Genomic DNA, 23,870 nt, shown 5'->3' on the forward strand with positions numbered 1-23,870 from the left:
TATTGAAAAAGTAGCAGAATGGTCGCATTGTTTACACGAGTCTTGCATAGTGCTTCCGGACAAAATAGATAATGCTTTTCTTTGAATTAGATACATTTTAGTTTTTTTTTCTATTTATATAGGTTTAATTTACAGTTAGCAGGCCATAAAGTTAAGTAAATATGTATTTGTTACAGCTTACCAGATCTTAGGTGTGGTGGTTACATATGTTTTCACTTTCCAGGCTTTTTACCCTGTATTTTCACTTGAGGATCCTGACAGTAACACTTCCTGTCCTAAGCAAACAATAGTCACTAACCATAATGCATCTGTGGAGCAGCAGTATTGTGTCCTAGGACATGGTGTTTGGAATGAAAAAAAATAAATACTCCTCTTGTTTACCACCTTACTAGATTTCTGGCAAGACCAAAAAGGTAGCTTTTACACTTATCGAACAAATAGAAATATACTATTAAAAATGTTTTGTTAACAGCCCAAAAGGGATGAAAATAAGAGAAACTTGTATTAAAATGTTGCTTGCCACTTTTACAGTTATATATATATATATATATATATACATACACACACACACACATACATACACAAACAGGCCACTTTATTTGGTATTACTTGCTAGTACCGGGTTGAACCCCCTTTTAACCTTCATGGCAGATTCAACAAGGTGTTGGAAACATTCCTCAGAGATTTTGGTCTATATTGACACAATAGCATCACGCAGTTGCTTCAGATTTGTCAGCTGCACATGCATGATCCGAATCTCTTGTTCCACTACATCCCAAAGGTGCTCTATTAGATTGAGATCTGGTGATTGTGGAGGCCATTGGAGTACAGTGAACTCATTGTCACGTTCAAGAAACCAGTTTGAGATGATTTGAGCTTTGTGACATGGTGCATTATTCTGCTGGACGTAGACATCAGAAGATGGGTACACTGTAGTCATAAAGGGATGGACATGGTCAGCAACAATACTCAGGTATGCTGTGGTGTTTAACCACTTCAGCCCTGGAAGAATTTACCCCCTTCCTGAACAGGCCATTTTTTGTGAAACGGTGTTGTGTTAACTGACAATTGCGCAGCCGTGCAACACTGTACCCAAACAAAATTGATGTCCTTTATTCCCCATAAATAGAGCTTTCTTTTGGTGGTATATGATTACATCTGCAGTTTTTATTTTTTGCGCTATAAACAAAAAAAGACAGACTATTTTGAAAAAGAAGCAATATATTTTTTTACTTTTTGCTATAATAAATATCCCCCAAAAATATATATAAAAAAATAATTTCTTCCTCAGTTTAGGCTGATATGTATTCTACATTTTTTTTTGGTAAAAAAAAAATAAAATAAAATGGTTCGCAATAGATTTATGGCATTTATTATTATTCTTTTTTACTAGTAATGGTGGCGATCTGCGATTTTGATCAGGACTGCTACATTATGGTGGACGGATCGGACACTTTTTACACTATTTTGGGACCTTTGACATTTATACAGCGATCAGTGCTATAAATAGCCACTGATTACTGTATAAATGTCATTGGCAGGGAAGGGGTTAACACCAGGGGGCAATCAAGGGGTTAATTGTGTTACCTAGGGAGTGATTCTAACTGTGCGGGGATGGGAATTGCAAGGGTGAAGAGAGCAATCGTTGTTCCTAAGCATTAGGCACAACAGATCGCTCTCCTCACCCCTGACAGAATGGAGATCTGTCTGTTTACATTGACAGATCTCCATTCTCAGGAGCAATCTTGAGTAGCCGGCGGCCGTCTGTCACCCGTACGTGCTCCTACGTCGCATGTGCGCACCCTATACTCCTTAAAGCGCTAACCGCCCGCCACTGTCATTCAACAGCAGGCGGTCAGCAAGCAGTTAAACAATGCTCAATTGGTACCCAAAGCGTGCCAAGAAAATATATCCCCCACACCATTACCAGCCTGAACAGTTAATTCAAGGGAGGACAGTTACCAGCCTAAACTGTTAATTCAAGGACAGAGACACCAGCCTGAACCATTTATTCAAGGCAGTAGCTGTACGGCGATTCTCGCAGGAGTGCCATTGTGTCTCCGTCCTGCCTTGAATTAACGATTCAGGCTGGTGGTGGTGTAAAGGTGTGGGGGATATATTTTCTTGGCACACTTTGGGTACCAATTGAGCATTGTTTAACTGCTTGCTGACCGCCCACCGCCGTCATGCAGCGTGCTCAATTGGTACCCAAAGTGTGCCAAGAAAATATCCCCCACACCATTAAACCACCACCAGCCTGAACCGTTAATACAAGGCAGGATGGATTCATCCTTTCATGTTTATGTCAAATCCTGATCCTACTATCTGAATGTTGCAGCTGAAATCGAGACTCATCAGACCAGGCAACGTTTTTCCAATCTTCTTGTCCAGTCTCCTCTGACCTAAGCAAGGCACTTTCGTTCACACAACTGCTGCTCACTGGATATTTTTCTTTTTTGGCCCATTCTCTGTAAACTCTAGAGATGGCTGTGTGTAAAAATCCCAGTAGATCAGCAGTTTTTGAAATACCGAGACCAGCTCATCTGGCACCAACAGCCATGCCACGTTCAAAGTCACTTAAATCCACTTTCTTCCCCATTCTGAGGCTCGACTAACTTCAGCAAGTAGTCTTCACCACATCTAGATGCCTAAATGCATTGAGTTGCTGCAATTGCTGTTACCAAGCAACTGAACGAGCATACCTAAGTGGTGTGTGCGTGTATAATATATATATATATATATATATATATATATATATATATATATATATATATATATATATATATATATATATATGTGTATGTATGTATATGTATTGGATAAGGCTATTTTCACACTGAGGCGCTTTACAGGCGTTTTAGCACTAAAAATAGCACCTGTAAAGCACCTGGCCTATTACTCCAGTGTGGAAGCACTTGAATAGTGCGCTTGCAGGACGTTGAAAAAAGTCCTGCAAGCAGCATCCTTGGGGTATACACCGCCCCTGTCCATTGAAATCAATGGGCATTGCCGCCAAGAGCGCCTGCAAAGCACTTCGGCAGCGGAGCTTTGCAGGCACTATTGACCCCTTCATCTACCGCTAGCGGGGGTTAAAAGCGCCCCGCTAGCAGCCGAAAAGCGCTGCAAAAAATAGCGGCACTTTACCACCGATGTCCCCCCGCCCCAGTGTGAAAGTGCCCTTACTGCTTCTATATTTACCATGTCTTTGTTATAAACTAGCAATTCTATAAGCAGTTAGGCACAGAGAAATTTGTATGGCTCTTTCATTATAAGAACAAAATATAGGGTATAAAAAGGAGGATTTATTTAAATTATACATTTTAGGCAGAATAATGGTAGATACAAAAGGCTTGTTTCAGATGTTTATTTAGATACATAATAGCATTATCTTTCCTCTTCAATTAAATCTAACTGTTGCTGCTGTGACAGGCATAGTCCTTTGAATCTCAGAAAAATTATTTCCTTTTGAACACAAATAATTAAAATTTAAAAAATATTTCTAATCCTTGGTCTGGAAATCTTCTCCCAACAGTATGCATACAAAGATTAAAATATTTATACAAAAAAATAGTTCCTGGTCTTATTTACACAAACAAAAAGCCTGTCACAGACGGGCACTTGCAACTGGCACATGAATTTGAAGTAAATAATTTTAGCATGTATTACTTTCATGCACAAAAACTGTAACAAAAATATATATACTAACACACACACACACAAACACACACTTGAAGAAATGAAAATATGACAAGTTGGCAGATTGTCCCCAGCAATTTCATTCAAGCCTGTTTTTCGAATGCAAATAATAAATATATACCTGAAAAGAAAAAAATTATACATTAAAAAACAAAAAAAAAAAAAAACAATTTTTAAAGATGGCAAACAAATATATGCACATTACACAATATAAACAAATATACAGTGGGTATAAAAAAGAATCACATTTTGTGGATTTGCAGTCTGAAATGAAGAAAGACAGTTTTTGTTTTATCCAGCTATATTAATGCAGCACAAAGTATAACATCCAAATAAAAGATAATACCAACATATCAGAAAAATAATAAAAAAAAATTCAAAAACAGAATTCATTGAGTTGAAAAAAAGGATCACTCCCTCCCAAAAATAACTTGTAAACTCAATCAGGTGTAGCTAAATACCTTCCCAATGGCACACAAAGCCAAATGACTCAACTGTGGTCATTTTGATTAGCTCAGCATGAAAAGAGCTTTCCTGGAGCATTTCAGTCCCTGGTAGAGCAACTGAAGCAAACAATCAACCATGGGTGGCATGGCATGGTCAGATCTCCGGAATAAAGTTGTGCACAGTTACAAGTCAGGAGATGGATACAAAAAACGTCAAAGGCTTTATCAATGTCTAGAAGCACAGTGAAGTCTATTAAGAAGTGGAAGTACCTGGTACAACACAGACCCCCCTGGATCAGGACGCCACTCTATACTGGATGAACGGCAGAAGGCTACCAAGAGACCTGCAGCAACTCTGAAGCAATTGCAGGAATTTATGACAAAGAGTGGTCATAGTGTACATGTGACAACAATATCACAAATTCTCCACAAATGTGGCTTGTAAAAATGCACCAATGAGATATCTGGCAGAAATCCAATACAGCTCATATCCAAATAACACCATTCCAACAGTAAAACATGGAGGTGGCAACATCCTGTTATGGGGGTGCTTCTCTGCAACAAGGACTGGAGCACTTGTCAGGATAGTAGAAAAAATGTATGGGGCAAAATACTGTCAAATGCTGGACCAAAAATCTGCTAATCTCTGCCAGAGGGTTATCAACGTGAAGAAGATTTACCTTCCACCATGACAATGACCCAAAGCACACAGCAAAAATGACCACACAGTGGTCAAAGGAGAAAAAGTTGAATGTCTTTGCATGGCTTAGTTTGAGCCCAGATTGGAACATCACTGGAATGATTTCAAGACGGCAGTCCACAGTCATCAAATTTACCTGAACTTGAGTGGTTCTGCACAGAAGAGTGGGCAAATATTGCAAAGTCTAGATGTGCAAAGTTAGTAGAGATATATATCCCAACAGACAAAAGGCTGTAATTAAAGCAAAAGGTGGTTCAACAAAATACTGACAAGGGGGTGATCCTTTCTTCAAACTCAGCGATTCGGTTTTTGATATTTTTTTCCGGACAGGTTGGTGTTACATCTTTCATTTGGATGTTAGAAGTTGCACTGAGTAAATACAGCTGGATAAAAACAAACTGTGCCAGTCTTCATTTCAGGCTTTAAAGCAGCCATTCTCAACCAGGGTTCCGTGGAACCCTGGGGTTCCTCCAGAGGTTGCTAGGGGTTCCTTGAGCTGTGGCTGATGACCCACCTATTTGATGACGCCTACAGAGTTCAAGGTTCAGCACCACTTGGCAAAGCCAGCAGCATGACACCAAATATCTTTTTAGCTGTCTTTAAGGGTGGCATTCTGAACACCACTTTAAGGGGGGGCATTCTTCCTATTGACCACCAATATCAGAAGCATTGTTTCTATTGAGCCCTGATGATTTGGTTTTAGTAAGGGTTCCTCGACACATGAAAATTTTTTGGGGTTCCTCTAGGGTTAAAAGGTTGGGAAAGCCTGTTTTAAAGCAACACAAATAGGATTTTTATAACAGCTTACCTGTAAAATCCCTTTCTTTGAAGTACATCATGAGACACAGAGCCATAGTAGTTTTTATGTGGGTTAAAGGCCACCTTGAGGTGATGGACACTGGCACACCCTAAGACAGGAAGTCCACTACCTATATAACCCCTCCCACTACTGGGAGTACCTCAGTTTTTGTAGCAGAGCAATACATGTGTACACCAGAAAGAAGGGAGGGACCTCTGTGTCCCATGATGTACTTCAAAGAAAAGGATTTTACAGGTAAGCGGTTATAATAAAACCCATTTTCTTAATCGTACATAATGGAACACAGAGCCAGAGTAGTTACTATGTGGGATGTCCCAAAGCAATGCCAACTGAAGGGAAGGAGACAACAAAAAGTAAGGCACCATGAGACCAGAGGACTTATACTGCTGCTTGCAGCACACTGCGCCCAAAGGCAATATCTTCATGACCTTTTACATCTACTTGATAGAATCTGGTAAATGTATGGACAGAAGACCAAGTTGCGGCCTTGCAGATTTGAGCCATGGAGGCTTGGTGATGCACTGCCCAGGAAGCACTAACAGCCCTGGTGGAGTACGCTTTAATTTGAAAAGGTAGAATTTTCCTCTTTAAACCATAAGTTTGAACAATTACTCGTCGAATCCATTTAGAAATAGCAGATTTCGATGCTGCCTGTCCTCTTAGGACCTTCAGGTAACACAAACAAAACATCCGTTTTTCGAATCTGAGCAGTCGCCTTCAAGTAGACTTTGACAGCTCTCACGACATCAAAAGAATGTAGTGACTTTTCTTCTGCAGAACAGGGTTCTGGGAAAAATTTACGTAAAATAATATCCTGGTTTAAATGAAAACCTGACACTACCTTCGGTAGAAAGTTAGGATGAGGATGCAATACAACCATATCCTTGTGAATAATAAAATATGGATCTTTACAAGAAAGAGCAGACAACTGATACCCTTCTTGCAGAAGATATGGCTACCAGAAAGACTAAGTTTCCTTGTCAAGAGGACCAAGGGAATATGTTGTATCTGTTCAAAAGGCTGTTTCTGTAATGCCGACAGAACTAAATTCAAGTCCCAAGGGTTCAGGGGTGACCTAACCGGAGGAATAAGCCGTGTTACCCCCTGAATAAAGCTACGAACCAAAGAAAGCGAAGCAAGAATACCGACAAGGCCCAAACCTGATCTTTGATAGTACTCAAGGCCAGCTTCATTTGTAACCCCATCTGTAGAAAGTCAAGGATTCTACCTATGACATACTTCCTGGGGTGCCAACCCCTGGATTCACACCAGGAGACATATGCCTTCCAGACTCTAATAGATGACTCTGGAGGCCGGCTTCCTTGCATTGACCAAGGTAGAGACCACTGAACCTGACAGCCCACGCTTCTTCAGAATGTGGGTCTTAACAGCCAAACCGTTAAATTTAGCGTTTGTAAGGTAGGATGGAATACCTGACCTTGCGAGAAAAGGTCTGGACGTGGCAGTAGGGTCCATGGGACCCCTACCGCCATCTTTACGATCTCTGCATACCAAGATCTCCTGGGCCACAAGAATCACAGACTTTCCTTCCTGCTTGACCCTGCGAAGAAGTCGTGGAAGCAGCAGAACAGGAGGGAATGCATAAATCAGTGAAAACTGATTCCACGGGAATACCAAGGCATCTGTTCCATATGCCAGCGGATCTTTTGTTCTTGACACAAAGTTGTTGATCTTTTTGATGAACCTGAACGCAAAACAGATCCACACCCGGAATTCCCCATTTTTGACATATTGTCAGAAAGATATCGGGGTGAAGAGACCATTCTCCTGGGAACAACTGCTGGCGACTCAAGTAGTCTGCCAATTCTCTATTCCTGGAATGAAGACTGCCAATAGGCAAGGTATATTGTTTTCTACCCAAGTTAGGATATGATTCACCTCTCTCTGGGGCGCACGACTTCTTGTGCCCCCTTGGTGATGGATACAGGCCACTGCTGTGGCATTGTTGGATTGGCAGGACAGGACAATTCCGTAGCCTGAAAGTCCAGGCCCTCGGGGGCAGGCGTGCTGCCGAATCTCTAGAATACTGATGGGCAAGGTAATTTCTGATGAGGACCATTTTCCTTGGACAGTCGCTTCTACCAGGACTGCTTCCCAACCCGAAAGCCTGGCATCTGTTGTTCCCACCTTCCAGGTAACTGGTAGGAAGGATTTTCCTTTCTGCAGATTCTTGGTTATCAACCACAAACTGAGGCTCTGGCGCACCTTTGGAGACAAACACATTGGGAAGTCTAGAGCTTGGACCTTGTTCCAAGCCGATAGGATACTGTCTTGCAGTAGTCTTGAATGAAATTGAGCATACGGAATGGCCTTGAATGAAGCCACCATCTTTCCCAACAATCTCATGCAAAGTCGAATAAAGGATTCTGCTTTGCCTTGACCACCTGAATCCGTTCCCTTATGGCACTGATCTTTGCCTGGGGCAAGAACACCCTCTTCTGAGCTGTATCTATGATCAGACCCAAGTATTCCAATCTCCTTCATGATTTTAAGGAAGATTTTTCTAGGTTGAGAATTCAACCTAGGTATTCCAGGTAGCTGACTGTGGTGACCATACTCTGGTCTAAGCGGGCTACCGACTGGTCTATCAAGAGCAGATTGTCTAAGTAAGCTAAAATGGTTATACCTTGAGCCCTTAATCCAGCTAGAGGAGGAGCCAGGACCTTTATAAACACTCGAGGCGCAGTAGGCTAGACTGAAGGGCAGAGCTATAAACTGAAGATGAAGCTTTTTACATGGAGGTAAGCATCCTTGATGTCGATTGACGCTAGAAGTTCTCCACCTTGTAGAATGGAGACTAATGATCGGATTGACGCCATGCGAAAAGAGCAGATATTCAAAAAAACGGTTTAGATCTTTGAGATCTAGAATGGGTCTGACATCCCCATTTGGTTTTGGTACCGTGAAAAGGTTTGAATAAAATCCCAATCCCTGCTCTTCCATGGTGGACCACCGATAGCACCTTTTGAGACAAAAGATGGTCCAATGCTTGAAAGAGGCTTCTTTTACTCTGGATCCCTGGGGAGGTTTGATCTGAGAAAACGAGGAGACGGGGACTCTCAGAACTCTAGTTTGTACCCTAGAGTTACTGAGGAGGCCACCCATTTGTCTCGACACTGTTCCTGCCAGACCCTTGAGAACTGCAGAAGTCTTCCCCCCCACTCGAGCGAGCGGGGGCGCACCTTCATAAGGAGGCCTTCGTATATTGTTTTGTAGGTTTCCTTCCCCAGCACCTCTTTTGTTCCTGAAGTTTACCTCTTGAACTTGATGGTGGAGGCTGATGCCCCTGGCACTGGAGAAGACGCTTGTTTAAATGAAATACGCTTACTCCTTTTCCTAACTGGCAAAAGGGAACTCTTCCCATTAGAAATTCTTTGGATGATGTATTTATCCAGATCATCTCCAAACAGCCGTTCACAGCAAAAGGGAAAACTAGCCAGGAGCTTTTTGCATGGCGCTTCGGCTGACCAATTTTTCAACTATAGTATTCTACGCATATGCACCAGCCCAAGCGTGAGGCCTGGAGAATAGAATCTCTCATAGCGTCTATTGCAAAACATAACGCCCCTGGTAGCTCGGCTAAATCCTGGGCCTGCTGATCAGGAATAGTCTTAGCACCTGTTTAAACTGGTCTCTCAAGGAATGACACACACCAATTGCTGCCAGCGCAGGCTGTTACTGAACTTGCCAGAGAAAAATTGTTTAACAGGAATTCCAACTTCTTATACGTTGGATCCTAAAGCCTTTCAGCATGGTCTACCGGACAAGTCAAACTTTTATTCACAGAGGATATGGCAGAGTCAACTGCTGGAATTTCCCATTTTTTATTAAACTTTTCCTCCATAGGATAAAGTGTTGAAAACCCTAGTAAGTCTTACCGGTAACTGTATTTCTACGAGTCTTTCAGGACAGCACCTGGAGAGAGCGCAGCTCCACCCACTTTCCCAGGAAACACTGCAGTCAGTTTCTTTAAAGACCAGACGCTTCCACCATGGCCTCAGTTGTTCATAGAGTACCTCCAGCCATGCTGAAATTAGATAAGCAGAACACAGCAATAACACATTTTATAACTAAACTTAGGGCGGGTCATCGGCGCTGTCCTGAAAGACTCGTAGAAATACTGTTACCGGTAAGTCTAACTAGGGTTTTCTCCCTTCGTCTTTCAGGACAGCACCTGAAGATGATAAAAAAAAGAGAACTTACTCTAGGCTGGGACCACTGCCTGCAGGACTTTCCTGCCGAACGATTGTTCCGCTGCTGATAGCAAGTCCAACCTGTAGTGGCGGGTGAAGGTGGAGAAACTCGTCCACATGGCCGCTTTACAGATCCGACCCGGAGAAGCCCCTGCTCTTTCCACCCAGGACGTTGCTACTGCCCTTGTTGAATGGACCACTACCCCCTTAGGGGGATCTGCCCCTGAAGCTCTATAGGCTTCACTGATGGCCATTCTTAACCATCTACCTGTAGTGTTTTTGGACGCACTATACCCCTTATGTGGTCCAGAGAATAGAACAAAGAATTAGATTTTCTGAAATCTTTTGTTATTTCTATATAGTGTAGTAAACACCTTCTATGGTATGGAAAGACTTTTCTTTAGAACTGGACGGTGTAGGGCAAAAGGTAGGGAGAACTATTTCTTGTGCCCTATGAAACGCTGTTGACACTTTTGGCAGAAAACCCGGGTCAGTTTTTAGCACTACCCGGTCTGGAAATATATAACAGAAAGGTTCCTTTATGGAAAGAGCTTGCAACTCGCTTACTCTTCTAGCTGAAGTAACTGCTACTAACAGGACTAGTTTTAGCGACCATAGTTTGATTGATGCTTGCTCTGGTGGTTCAAAAGGCCTTTTGATTAGACCTTGTAGAACCAATGATAAGTCCCATCTAGGAAAAATTTAAAAAGGTATTGGCCTAGCTCTGGCCAATGCCTTGAAAAATCTAATAATAAGCGGCTCCTTAGATAGTTGTCTCTTAAGGAAAACCGATAATGCAGCTACTTGTACCTTCAGGGTACTAGCTGCCAATCCCATCTCCATTCCCTCATGGAGAAACTCTAGGACAAACAATTTCCTGTGGTGAAAGCTTCTTAGCCGTGCACCAGGAATTAAACCGCTTCCACGTTTTGAAATAAATGGCTCTGGTAACTTCCTTACGACTATTTAAAAGGGTAGAGATCAGCTTATGTGAAAGACCCTTACTCTTTAACATCTGCCCCTCAGTAACCACCCTGTCAGCTTGAGGTGCTTGATATTTGGATGATGAAGGGGTCCCTGGGTTAGGAGATCTTTCCGCGGTGGAAGAACCCAATAATGTCCTACCGCCATCCTCTGTACTGTTGCAAACCAAGCCCGTTTGGGCCAAAAAGGAGCCACTAGAATCATACTCGTGGCCTCTTTTTGTAGTTTTTTTTTTTTAAGACCAAAAGGGAGTATCTGAAAGGGGGGAAAGGCGTAGCACAAGTGGAAGTTCCACGGATGTGCCAGCGCATCCAATCCGCTCGCCTGATCCTGTGTGTTTAGTGAGAAGGCCTTTACCTTTGTATTCTTCTGGGATGCAAAAAGATCTATTTGAGGCGCTCCCCTTATTTCTATTAGTTTTTGGAATATTTCTGTGTTCAGACTCCATTCTGCTTCTAGTATTCTTTCTCTGCTTAGAAAGTCTGCTAGTAGGTTCAAATCTCCCTTCAGGTGTACTGCTGTTAGGGACTTCAGGTTGTTTTCTGCCCAGGATAGACTTTGAAGGGACGAGGATAGCAGAATCCTGCTCCTCGTTCCTCCTTGCCTTGTTATATATGCCACTGCTGTGGCGTTGTCCGACAAAACTTGGACGCGATGACCCCGGACTAATTTCCCGAAGGCCCATAGTCCTAGGAGAATAGCCTTTAGTTCCCTCCAATTGGAGGATCTCCTGGCTTCCCAGTTTGTCCAATTCCCCTGAGCCATCTGTCCGTCCAGGTGGGCGCCCCAACCCCAAGAACTTGCATCTGTTGTCAACCTTTTCTCCAAGGGAAAACCCCAGAGTAGGCCCTTGTCCAGGTTTGAGTGGCTCCTCCACCACCATAGCTTCCTCTGAACCTGTGGAGGCATTTTTATCAACTTTTCCAGGGACTCTCCATAGGACCAATTCGTTAAAATTGCCTGCTGGAGATACCTCGCATGTAGACGTGCCCATTGCGCTGCTGGTATAGTTGCAGTGAGGAGCCCTAAGACTGACATAGCTGCCCTGATGGAAATTGGCATGTTTGTCTGGGTCTTTTTTACCGCACTCTGAAGCTTCTCTATCTTCTCCTCGGGGAGAAAGATTCTCTCCTGAGTGGAATCGATAGTATAACCCAGGAATTTTATTGTCTGCGATGGAATCAAGTTTGATTTTTCCTTGTTTACTATCCAGCCAAGACTCTCCAAGTGTCTTTGTTTTTCCCAGATTCTTCACTTAGTAGGTCCCTTGTCTTGGCAAATATTAGAAGATCGTCTAAATAAGGTACAATCGATACTCCCTCCACTCTGAGTGGGGCTAAGGCCTCTGCTAAGATTTTTGTGAATATCCTCGGAGAGGATGACAGCCTGAAGGGGAGTGCTCTGAACTGGAGATATAGGGTTGATTCCCCCCTTTTTATTGCAAATCTTAGATGCTTCTGGGATGCTAGTGCTATAGGCACATGAAGATATGCATCTCTCAGGTCTATGGACGCCATAAAACAGTTTAGGGTCAGGAGACCCTTCACTGAAAAAATTGTGTCCATTTTGAATTTTTTGTACGTGATAGCTCTGTTGAGAATCTTCAGGTTCAGAATTAATCTGAATTTGCCTGAAGGCTTCTTTAACAGAAATATGTGCGAATAGCACCCCTGTTCTACCTCTTTGGGAGGCACATTCGTGATCACTTTTTGTTGAATCAATTCCTGTAAGATTGATGTCATTGCTACCGATTTCTCTGGGTCTCGGGGAGCCTGGGTTACGTAAAAACGCACAGGTGGGGTTTGAGAAAATTCCAGCCTGTAACCCTCTAATATTGTTTTGAGGATAAACTGGCTGTCCGTTATAGTCTTCCACTGTAAAAGGAAGGTTTGTAACCTTGCTCCCACAGTTGGATGACAGTCACTGGGTTTTTGTATTTGTGGTAGGGGGGGCGAAATAATACTCCTGACTTGCCCCTCCCTCTTTGAGACTTCCATGGCTTTTTATAACCTGTCTCTTTGGTATCCAGGGATTTCTGAAAAGCATGAAAATTCTTATTGCCTTGAGGAATCACCTTTTTCTTTATAGGGAAAGCCTACTTCTTGACGGCCGTTCTGTCAAGTATGGCTTCAAGGCCTGGACCAAACACCAGATCTCCCTCAAAGGGAAGCCCGCATAATTTTGTTTTTGAGGCAGTATACCCCTGTCCATGTCTTGCCCCATAAAGCCCTACAAGTTGAATTTATTAAGGCTGAGGATCTGGCTGACATTCTAACTGATTCAGCTGATGCATCTGCTATGTACCCCACCGCTTTTAGTAACACCGGGAGTGTATCTAACAGATCTTTACTACGAGTCCCCGCCTCAATATGAGCTTTCAACTGTTCTAGCCAGTGTTCCAGATTCCTGGCTACCACCGTTGAAGCCATGGCTGGTTTCAAATTTGCTAAGGTTGAATCCCATGCTTTCCTTAATAGGGAGTCCGCCTTCTTATCCATGGTATCTTTAAGGATACCCATGTCCTCAAATGCCAGATCAGTATTCCTTGATACTTGGGAAAAGGCTGCATCAAGTCTTGGTTTTTTGTTCCAGACTTGCGAGCTATCCTCTTCAAATGGAAATCTCCGTTTAAGGGATTTAGAAAAGAAAGGGCTCTCTCTGGATCCTTCCATTCCCTTTTTATAGTTTACGATAGAAAAACTTATGTACTGGAAAAACCCTGTGTTTTTCCTCCCCCAAGCCCTGAAACATCTTATCATGTAAGGACAACTGGGTTTTAGCCTCTGTGATGTTAAGGGTAGTGTGTATCGTTTTTAGCAGATCATCCACCTTCTCAAGGGATAGTTTGTACCTAGAAGAAGGAGAAGAAGTCTCTCTTCTTCCGCTTCTTCGTCAGAGTTTGGAAAAGCACTACACTCTCCATCCTCTGAGTCACTGCCCCCTCTGGATGCAGAAACAGAGGCGTGAGAACGGGGAACCGTGCTGCCAGTTGCAATCGGGTGTTTATCCAGATAGGACCTGAAGGATTCAAAGGTGTCCGCCAGTTCCTTCCGGAAGGAGCTCAGCAATTCTCCTTGCTGAGTCGCAGGAATAGCAGGAGTGGTTTCCTCCTCAACTATGTCCGCAATACAGGACCTGCATAATATCTTGGTCCAGGAATCCCTTAGTACACTTCCTCTTAATAAGAGGGGAGGAATGCTTGGTCTTTTCTTTAGCTTTCTGAAATATAACAAGGGAAAAAATATCTGCTGAACTAACATTTCAAAACAGATTACATGCTGTACAAAGAAAAAAAACAAAGGGGAGTTAACCCCTTAACTCCTATGCTTTGTTCCACAGCCAGCGAATCACCCCACAGATCCACTTCCAACCAAATGATCAATCATTTTTCCTGTTTGTAGTACACAGGAAGAGTGATCTGCAGGCTTCCCCCTTTAGGAAGGGAATAAACATTAAAATAATTGCCCATAGAGTAAATATGACAGAGACCAATGTCCCTGCTTACCTGGGCCTGGCTGACTGGTGTGGCTCCTGCTCCTGCCACTGCCGTCTGATCGTCCTCCATTGCTGACAGAACTACAGCGGCGTCTGTGCTCTTTTATTTGATTTTCCCGGGCCGCTCACCGCTGTGAGGGCTGGAAATTTCATCAGCCAGAAGACCGCCCCCTTGTCCTGCGTTTCAGCGGCCGGAACTGGAAGCCGCGTCGCGCTGCTAGAGGCCCCGCCCCCGGCCGGAATGACGCGCTCGTCATCGGAACCCGGAAGGCATGAGGCTCTGTGTAGGAGACGCCGTTCGCTTCTCCACAGCCATGCCGCCGGTCTATAGGAGCGGCAACCTCCGCAGCCTGGCTCTCGCCGAGCATGAAGAGGAGGGGGCGCCGGAGAATCCACCGCACATAAGGGGGATGCTGGGCTGTCTTTGAGAGCAAGGAAAAAACAACTCCTTACCGGTATGCCCAATACTCTCCCCACCTGGAGAAAGCGCAGCAGACCCCTGGTTCCCTGCAGCGCTTCCACCATGGTGGAGGAAACACTACAACTGAGGCCATGGTGGAAGCGTCCGGTCTTTAAAGAAACTGCAGTGTTTCCTGGGAAAGTGGGTGGAGCTGCGCTCTCTCCAGGTGCTGTCCTGAAAGACGAAGGGAGAAAACTTTTTAGGAGGATAAAACTGCTTATCTGGATGATCCCACTCAGAATATATGAGCTTTTCCAGCAATGAATGGATAGGAAAAGCATGAACAGCTTGGGGAGGCTTTAGCGAACCCAAACAAGAAATAGGCTCATCGATGACTCAGTTAAAAGGTAGCATAAATGTGGAGCGGACCAATTCAGTAAGAGATTGTACCACCAATCTTTCAGATTGTGAACCTGATCCTTCCGCATTTGACCCCTCAGAAGGAGTCATCAGCCTCTTCCTGGTTCCCTGAGAGAAATTCATTATCTCCCGCCCCCGGTACCCAAGCTTGAGGGTCCTGGGTAATAGAAGGGGACCTATCACGCTTAGTCCCATTCTGGGATGCGATTAAAGTCACTACTCTCTGCTCCAATCGTAATATGGTTGAGAGGAAAAAACCTCTTCAGTAACAGACAGGGGTTGCAGTGTTGGGCTAAGCGCCGCCCCTTACATCACATCACACCCCCCTCTCTTTTCAAAAGAGGGTTTTCCCGCGCGGGCCTCCGATCCGTGCGTGTGCGTGGTGGTGGTGGTGGGGGGGGCAGCGGCAAGGAGGAGACCTGTGACAAGCCGCCGTGCAGGAGCGGTGAAGAAAATGGAGCAGCATCGCCAATCGTTTTGGCTTCCCCCTATCCAGGGAGAACTTTCTCCAGGTGGGGGGTGTTTAGTGGAAGAAAATCCCCCCCCCCCCTCCAATCTTACCGGAGGTCTGAGCTGCTCACCGGAGGGAAGCCTGCTGCTTCTGCTGACACAGCGAGATCTTTGAGGTAAGCATGACAAGGTACGTGCTCTATACAGCCCCCAGTCGCGACTCTTAGGCATGACAACATTTACTTTAACCACTTCAATGCCAAGCACTTACGCACCTTCCTGCCCAAGCCAATTTTCAGCTTTCATCGCTGTCGCAATTTGAATGACAATTGCGCGGTCATGCTACGCTGCACCCAAACAAATAGAGCTTTCTTTTGGTGGTACTTGATCACCTCTGAGATTTTTACTTTTTGCGCAACAAATAAAAAAAGACCGAAAATTTAGAAAAAAAAAAAAAAAAAAATGAAGTTCCTCTTTGTTTCTGTTAAATTTTTTTGTAAATAAGTAAGTTTTCTTCTTCAATGACAGGCACTGATCTGGCTGCACTGATGGGCACTGATGAGGCGGCACCGATGATGGGCACTCATAGGCGGCACAGATGGGCACTGATAACACTGATGGGTGGCATTGCTGGGCAGCACTTTTTTTAGCGGGACCATAATGTTGCCAGTCAGTGCCCATTTGTGGGCACTGATTGGCATGTATTGTGCAAATTTTTTCATATGTGGATGGCCATGGTGTACATACCTGGCCATCCATGTTACCCCCTTCCCTGGTGGTCCTGGGTGGGCATCCGTGGGGGGGCTGCGCTGATAAACAATCAGCGCAGACTCCGCCCTCCGTCAGGAGAGCCGCCGATAAGCTCTCTTCTACTCGCATCTGTCAGACGCAAGTGAGGAAAAGCCGATCACCGGCTCTACCTGTTTACACTGTGATCAGCCATGATTGGACACTGCTGATCACGTGGTAAATAGCCTCCGTTGGAGGCTCTTTACTGAGATCGGTGTAGCGGTGTGTCAGACTGGGCACGCGGCGGCTGTTATCCTGAAGGGCGTCATATGACGCCCAGTCAGGATAACTGAACCACCGCTCAGCCGTCATTCTGCTATAGGCCAGGCGGGAAGTGGTTAAAAGGAGACATTTCATAACAAAAATAAAAAAATTCCTTAGAAACCTCCACTTACCTTTCCCGCCACAGGGATGTCTGTGGTAAAACCAACAGCCCCAATTCTTCACCCCTCACAGTGGGTTCCGTTACAAAACCTTCAGGAACCAGGGCCCCTTCAGGGAACCCACACTCCTGGACCCGTAGAGCACCACCGCCAGTTAAAAATTTATGGCTGAAAACACCAAGGCACTGGATCACGGGGTCCAGCTCTCTAAAAAGAGAAGCGTTACAGGATAAACCTAGTTTTTTCCGCCACGAGGCCCGGGTACCATTCAATTCGGCCTGAAAAGACACTTTGAATGGATCCGGCTGCATAGCTAGCCCCAGCAAGGATTGCTCCAGTGGAGCCCAGCACAGCACATCTTTATTCATGATCAACACCTAAGACACTGGCGGAAAAACTGAGGTACTTCCAGTAGTGGAGGGGTTATATAGTGAGTGGACTTCCTGTCTTAGGGTGTGCCAGTGTCCATCACCTGAAGGTGGCCTATAACCCACATAGTAACTACTATGGCTCTGTGTCTCGTGATGTACGATTAAGACATGTGATTTTAAGGGGGGGATTCTTTTTTATATCAACTATCAGTAGTCAGGGATGCTCAAAACAGGTAGCACAGTGGAGAGGACCGATTAAAGCCAGGTGGGTTTTGCTCAAAAGAGCAAGAGTCTACACTCATGGCTTCTGTGAAAGTAGTCCTTTAAAAAAGGGATGTATGGAAACTGCCATTGCTGAATTGTTTTTAAAGACGCAGGCGCTGGGGCAGTGATTTTAATCTTTAAAAAAAAAAAAAAAGATTCCCTGGCCGGGATCATGTTGACAGTCACATCACCTGCATCATTAAAAACAAGTCAGTAATGGTAGCTACTAGACTTTCATCCCTTCTGGTTCATGTCAAATGGTGGTCATATGAGCTTATAGCAAAACTGTTCTGCAGACTCTGCTGTGCCCATAAAGCCCCTGCATCCCAATTGCCATGAATAGGACACCTGGGTATCCCCATGTGGGTAAACAAAGCCCTCCATGGGCATACACTTTAGTATGCCACATGTGAACCGAGTCCTAAGAACTTAGAAGGAATTTTGTAAGTTATGTTGTATTTGTGTGCACCAACAATGATTTTAGTGTGTGTTTTTTGTGTGAAAATAGCGGTTTACTAAACATTTTTGCAACTATTGCAGGGCCTTAAAAAAAAAAAAAAAAAAATCAGTAGTACGTTTTTTTTTTTTATTCTACAGGTCATGTGCTTTTAGAAAATATATGGTTTGGGGGGTCTTTTACACACTCTGAAAGCTGTATGTGAAAAATAATGACCTTGTATTTTGAGAATAAATGGTTTTTATTTAGTTTTGTGCACCTTCCCTTTTCACCATTTCATAAAAATTTGCAATTTAAAATTTACAAATATTTGACATTTATTAACTCAATACAGTTTTAGCTTTGGTATTTAGTAGGAATTTTGTAAAATGTGCTTTTTTTTATCTCCTAATAATGATTTTAGCGTATTTTTAGTAAATATTGTTTTGATGAACACTTGCACAAATATTGTGGGGCCTTAAAAATCCGTAGCACCTTTTTATTCTACTGGTCAGGTGCTTTCAGAAAACATATGGTTGGGGGGGGTCTTTTACAAACTAAAAGCTGTAAGGGAAAAACAAGTCATGGTTATCAGGAACATCCTTCTGGGCAAAATAATATTAAAATAATGTGCTTAAGATGCTCATCCACCATAATATTCTTCCATGCAATCTACAAAAAGTGCAAGCAAATGTTGCATTAATTATCCCATGTGCTAGAAATTAAATGTCCACCAGCACCTGCTTTTTAGCATTGATCACTGCAATAACGTCACCGGTTCTCAAAAGAGTGTCAGGTGCCCGATTTGAACGCCGCAATATCGCAGTCCCCCTATAAGTCACTGATCGTCACCATTACTAGTGAAAAAATAAACAAAACTTTACATAAATATGTCCCATAGTTTGTAGCCGCTTTAACTTTTGTGCACACCAATCGATATACGCTTATTGGGATTTTTTTTTTACCAAAAATATGTAGCAAATACATATTGGCCTAAAATGATGAAAAAAAAATATTTAAAAACAAAAAATGTTATTGGATATATAGCAGAAAGTAAAATGGTCAGTCTATTTTGTTTACAGAGCAAAAAAAACAAAAACAAAAAAAAAAACAAAAACGCAGAGGTGATCAAATACCACCAAAAGAAAGCCCTATTAGTGGGAAAAAAGGATATAAAATTTGGCGTGGTCAGAAAGGGGGGTAAAGCTGGAGGTGAAATGGTTAATTCAAAAAATTGAAAAAGTATAAAAACAAAACAAATGTGTGCTGAAAGTTATACTTCTGTCCATATCACTCTCAATCCACCTTCACCTTGTGATTACCTTTCCACCACACTAATGCTCTCTCTCACCTGGTTTTAATAACCTATGCAGTGCCTTGAAAAAGAACTCCTACCCATTGAAATTTTCCACATTTTGAGTGTTACGACCAAAAATGTTAATGCATTTTACTGGGATTTAAAACGGCTTTGTTTTGTTGTAGCGCCATACTTATTTACCTGTTGTCTTCTAAAGCAGCTCTAAAAAGCCAGGACATTTTTATCTTAATTCATTCCCTACATTAAGGTAAAAAAAAGTTCCAGTATTTTTTATTATCCCCTCACCAATCCCAAGCCAACACTGTGCCAGAGTGCAGCAGTGCTGTTCTTTCTTTCTTTCCTCAGGACGACTCAGTGACAGCAGCGGAAGCCATTGGCTCCTGCTGCTGTCAACCAAATCCTGTGAAAAGAAAGGGGGGCTTGGGGCGTGCCAAGCCAGGCTGGATTTCTGTAGATGCAACTGACTCGGGAGTGAGCCCACACTTGCTCCCTATGGTGGTGCACCAAGATGAGGAGGAGTCTACAGTGCCAGTGGGAGACCCCAGAAGAGGAAACAGAGCCACTCTGTGCAATACTATTACACAGAGCAGGCAACTATAACACGTTTGCTACTCTAGAAAAAAATATAAGCTTTACAACCACCTTAAAGTGGTTGTTAAGCCACTGCACTACAAACCGCTCATCCCTTCTGTTAGCCATCATTATCTATTCCAGTGTCAGCAGCAAAAAAAAAAAAAAAAGAAAAAAAAAAGCCTATTATACCTTATATCAGAGCATCTCCTGAGGCGCACGTGACTCCTCGGCTCTTTCCTCTGCCCAGCTGACAACTATAGTGAGCAGGGTCGAGCACTGTTGCTGATGTCAACCAGGGAGGAGAGAGGGCCAAGGAGTTGTGAGCCTCGGGAGATGCTACAATAGAAGGTATAATCTGCTTTTTTTTTTGAAGTACAGACACTGGGATAGATAATGTTAGCCAACAGAGGGAATGGGCTGTTTGTAGTACAGTTATGATAGCAGCAGGAAGGGAAGGGAGGGGCATAGTGGCACAGATTAGCTGACAGACAGGGAGAGGAGGACAGAGGAGAGAGACAGGAGAGCAGGGAGCAGGGCTGCGGATGATGGAGGCACGTAAACTGACCTGATGGTGTCAGGGTTTAGCAGCCATGATATACCATGGTCAGTTTACAGGGGGGGAGGGTATAGCCAGGCAGGATCAGCCAGGTATTTTAAGCCCAAAAAAGGGCCAAATTACACAGCACAAGCACTGTGTTGTTATACATGCTTCAAGGGAACATGATCAGTTTATTTTTTTGGGGGTCACAAACACTAAGTTTTGTTCAGTGTCCTAGAGCCCGGAGGCTTTGTAGAACCTCTTTTGTAGAGCCTCTCTGGAATAAAGACTCTGTTCTTAGGTACACATCCTACCTTGTAGCTGCTATGGGAGCCTGCTGCCATGTGAAAAGACCGACTGCTTATAAAATACTAAAAAGGTACAAGTGCTGCCCATTTGTTTAGGTGAACACATAGGAGTACCCTGTTAGAAACTGACCTGAGCTTAGACTGTGGATCAGACAAGCGGATATTTTATATGATTATGATATTGATGTGCTGTACAAAGCCCTCCTGCAATGAAAAGGTTTGCTATTCAGCAAGGTTGCTGCCTTGCTGAATAAAAAGTGCAGGGCAAATTTGCCTAGACTATGTGTGTGTCCCGGTTTCGTGAATAGATTTACACATTTCATGCTACAATTACTTTTTCAAAAATGCATGCAAGCATGAAACACAGAAAAGCTATATCTTGTACCACTTAAAGAAAAAAATTGCTCACAGTCCAGTTATGTAGTGAATCCTTCACATTCTTGGTACACACATATGTGCATGTGTTTATAAAGATGCTACTGACATTACTTCAACAGCTTCATTACTGCCATTCTGATTTTGTGCTACTTTTTCATAAAATTCAGCATATAAAAGCAGTAATATACATACATTTTTAGGATGTGGAATTCTGTGCAAACAGATAAGCATGGGAATTATAGAAAAATTTCAGCAGAATACAGGCAGTTTCTACCAAATTATTAGCATTTGTATGAGTACAACCCAAAACAAAAATTAACATATTTCCCTTCCGGTGACCGTCTTAGGGCTCTTTCACATGGACGATCCTTATGTCCGTTTTTCATCCTTCCGTTTTCGGATGAAAAACGGACATACATGTATCCCTATGTAGCATCGGATGTCAGCGGTAACATGTCCGCTGACATCCGACCCGCTCTGATCCGAAAAGTGTAACTGAGGAAAACCCTACTTTTCCATCCGTTTTCGTATCGGATCGGGTCACGACGGACTCTACGGTCCGTCATCATCCGATCCCCCATAGGGGGGAGCGGCGCTCTGACAGGTCCGTCGCTGCACAGTGTGCAGCGACGGACCTGTCATCTTCCTGCTCAGTGGGGATCACGGGGTGTTCACGGGGCGGATCATCACTGATCTGCCCGGTGTGAAAGAGCCCTTAATATATTTGTGAGACAAGAGTAAAGAAAAAAAAAAAAAAAAAAAAAAATCATTGGGATTTGCAAAGCATTTGATAAAAAAAATAGTTACTGAAGTGAAAAACCACATTAGATTCAAAGAAAAGGGCACCTTAAGCTAGGTGCTTATCTTTTTAATGCCAAACCTAGCCCCATCCCCTCTTGCCCCTATACTCAAGTATGACAGGTGGGCTTAATGACCAACAGCAGGCCTGAGAAAGGACGAAGCTAAACGAAACACTAAGGCTGGGTTCACACTGATACTAAACGACAGTCATACCACTGTCATCCTATTTTGCTCTGCAACATCAGTCCTACATCCATCGGACTTGAATGAACAGGATACTACTTTGATCTGACTTTGTGATAGTAAGACTTGTCCTTGACCAATCAAAACAATCCCAGTGTGACAAATTCCTTTTACTGCTGCTGTAATCACCATGTCGTATGTCACAAGATGGATCGTTAGGACGAGGATCCTACTTTGTTCCAACGTCAATGATATTCAATGGACTGAAGTAGGACCAGTGGGACCAAAGTAGTGCAGGGAGCATTTTTCAAAGTCGGACCGACTTGTGTCGGACCAGTTAAGACGGCTCTCAAAGGGAAACATTGATTTTCACATGTCATGCGACATGAGCTCCCAATGTCGGAGTTTTGTCGTACAAGTGTGAACCAAGCCAAATAGTGTGTTTTACACCTCTGGACATGAAGGCTTGAGCATTTAGCAACCCATGCTTATGTATGCTTTTGCCATATGCTTAGTTTTAATTGCACAGGCTTGTGTCAAGTTTATTTAAACCTGTGAGTTGCAACTGTTAACAGAAACTTGTCATGTACCACAATCAGTTTATGCCGTGTACAGTATTTGATATTACTTACTTGTAGCTTCCCATTCAGATTTACTTAAAGTTCCCTGAAAGGAAAAAAAAAAAAAATTAATTTAGGTCTTAAAAAATGTGACATTTTAAGCACGACCTGTAGCATTTATTTTAATACAGTACATGTGGAAAAAAAGCTCAAATCTACATAATTTTGGGCTATTAAAAAGTAGATTACATCAATATTTATGGTTATAAATTATTATAGGATTTGCTTCTGGCTGATCCTCTTACCTCGCTGATAAAAGATAGGTCTGAGACCCAGGCCCCTAGAGAGTGAATATCTGCTAGACACCTCAGCGTTTATTCCCACTCTGCCTGCAGAGAGAACTTCAATCAGTGTAGAAGCTGTAGGTACTGGGTACTCCGTAATGCACAACTATGCATTGTTCCCTCCCCTATCATAAACTTGTAGGATGGCCATGGATAGCCTAGGATCATGTCTTGTTTCCCTGGGCTGACATGATTCAACCCAAAGTGGCATTTTACTTCTTTGGGTAAGAAAGACATTTATTTACTTAGAAATAACGTTATTTGCCAATGCTCACACATGCACATTTGATGTGAAGTGCGATACTGTTAAAATAGATCTTTACATATGAATTTGGGTTTTCAAAACCAGATTTTAGAATTAAATTTAAACAAGGAAAAAATAAGCATGAACAAACAAAAGCAGAGCAAGTACCTACTACCACTCAGGAACCACAAACACAGAATACTTAACGTATAAGTTAGGTACCCTATATCCATTAGAAATAGATAAAAATGCAAAGTTATAAATATATTTTAATGCTAAAAAATTCAATTGTAAAAAAGTGTTTTTAATGTGTTATTCTTTTTAAAACGCGAGTATGGCAGTAAAAGGGTAATGATGCAAGCTGGCTTAACAAAGGTTTAATTTTTCTTTTACAAATATTTCATGTAAAAAAAAAAAAAAAAAAAAAAAAAAAAAAGGAAGAAGTGGGGCAAATAAAGTTGTGAGGATTAAAAAAAAAAAAAAATCAAGACAAATATAATCTTATTATAATTAAAATAAAACTGCATGAGTTCTAGCCTATAAAAAGTATGGAAAGCAAACACCAAGAGGCGCTCACTCATCTAAGACAAATCTTTCCCACTATCCACACTCCATGCATTGATATGAACCCCTTTAATCAAAGAAAGGCTCATACTGCTAGGAGAGTATAAAGCTTCACTTCCCAGCTGTGCAAATGAAGATACAAAATGTTCAATGTCCCAGGTTCATGAAGGGAGTCTCCTAGGCACTCAGGA

General features: G+C 42.9%; 1 protein-coding gene across 5 annotated transcripts in view; it reads right to left on the bottom strand.

Annotated features, from left to right (window-relative positions):
• Positions 1-676: 676 nt before the first annotated feature.
• RNMT (RNA guanine-7 methyltransferase) overlaps positions 677-23,870 on the bottom strand; it is a 96,101-nt gene continuing 72,907 nt past the window's right edge. For 4 of the 5 annotated variants that reach the window (XM_073631285.1, XM_073631288.1, XM_073631286.1 and 1 more), the window contains exons 12-13: positions 22,600-22,633; positions 677-930 (exon numbers count right to left, since the gene is read on the bottom strand). In XM_073631285.1, coding sequence (XP_073487386.1) covers positions 692-930; positions 22,600-22,633 — 273 coding nt within the window. In that variant the 3' untranslated portion in view covers positions 677-691. Of the gene's footprint in view, positions 931-3,350; positions 3,818-22,599; positions 22,634-23,870 lie in introns of those variants that run through there. The other variant, XM_073631289.1, reaches the window with a different exon arrangement.

The sequence above is a fragment of the Aquarana catesbeiana genome, linkage group LG05 (assembly GCF_042186555.1).
Source record: "Aquarana catesbeiana isolate 2022-GZ linkage group LG05, ASM4218655v1, whole genome shotgun sequence".
Classification (NCBI taxonomy): Eukaryota; Metazoa; Chordata; class Amphibia; order Anura; family Ranidae; genus Aquarana; species Aquarana catesbeiana.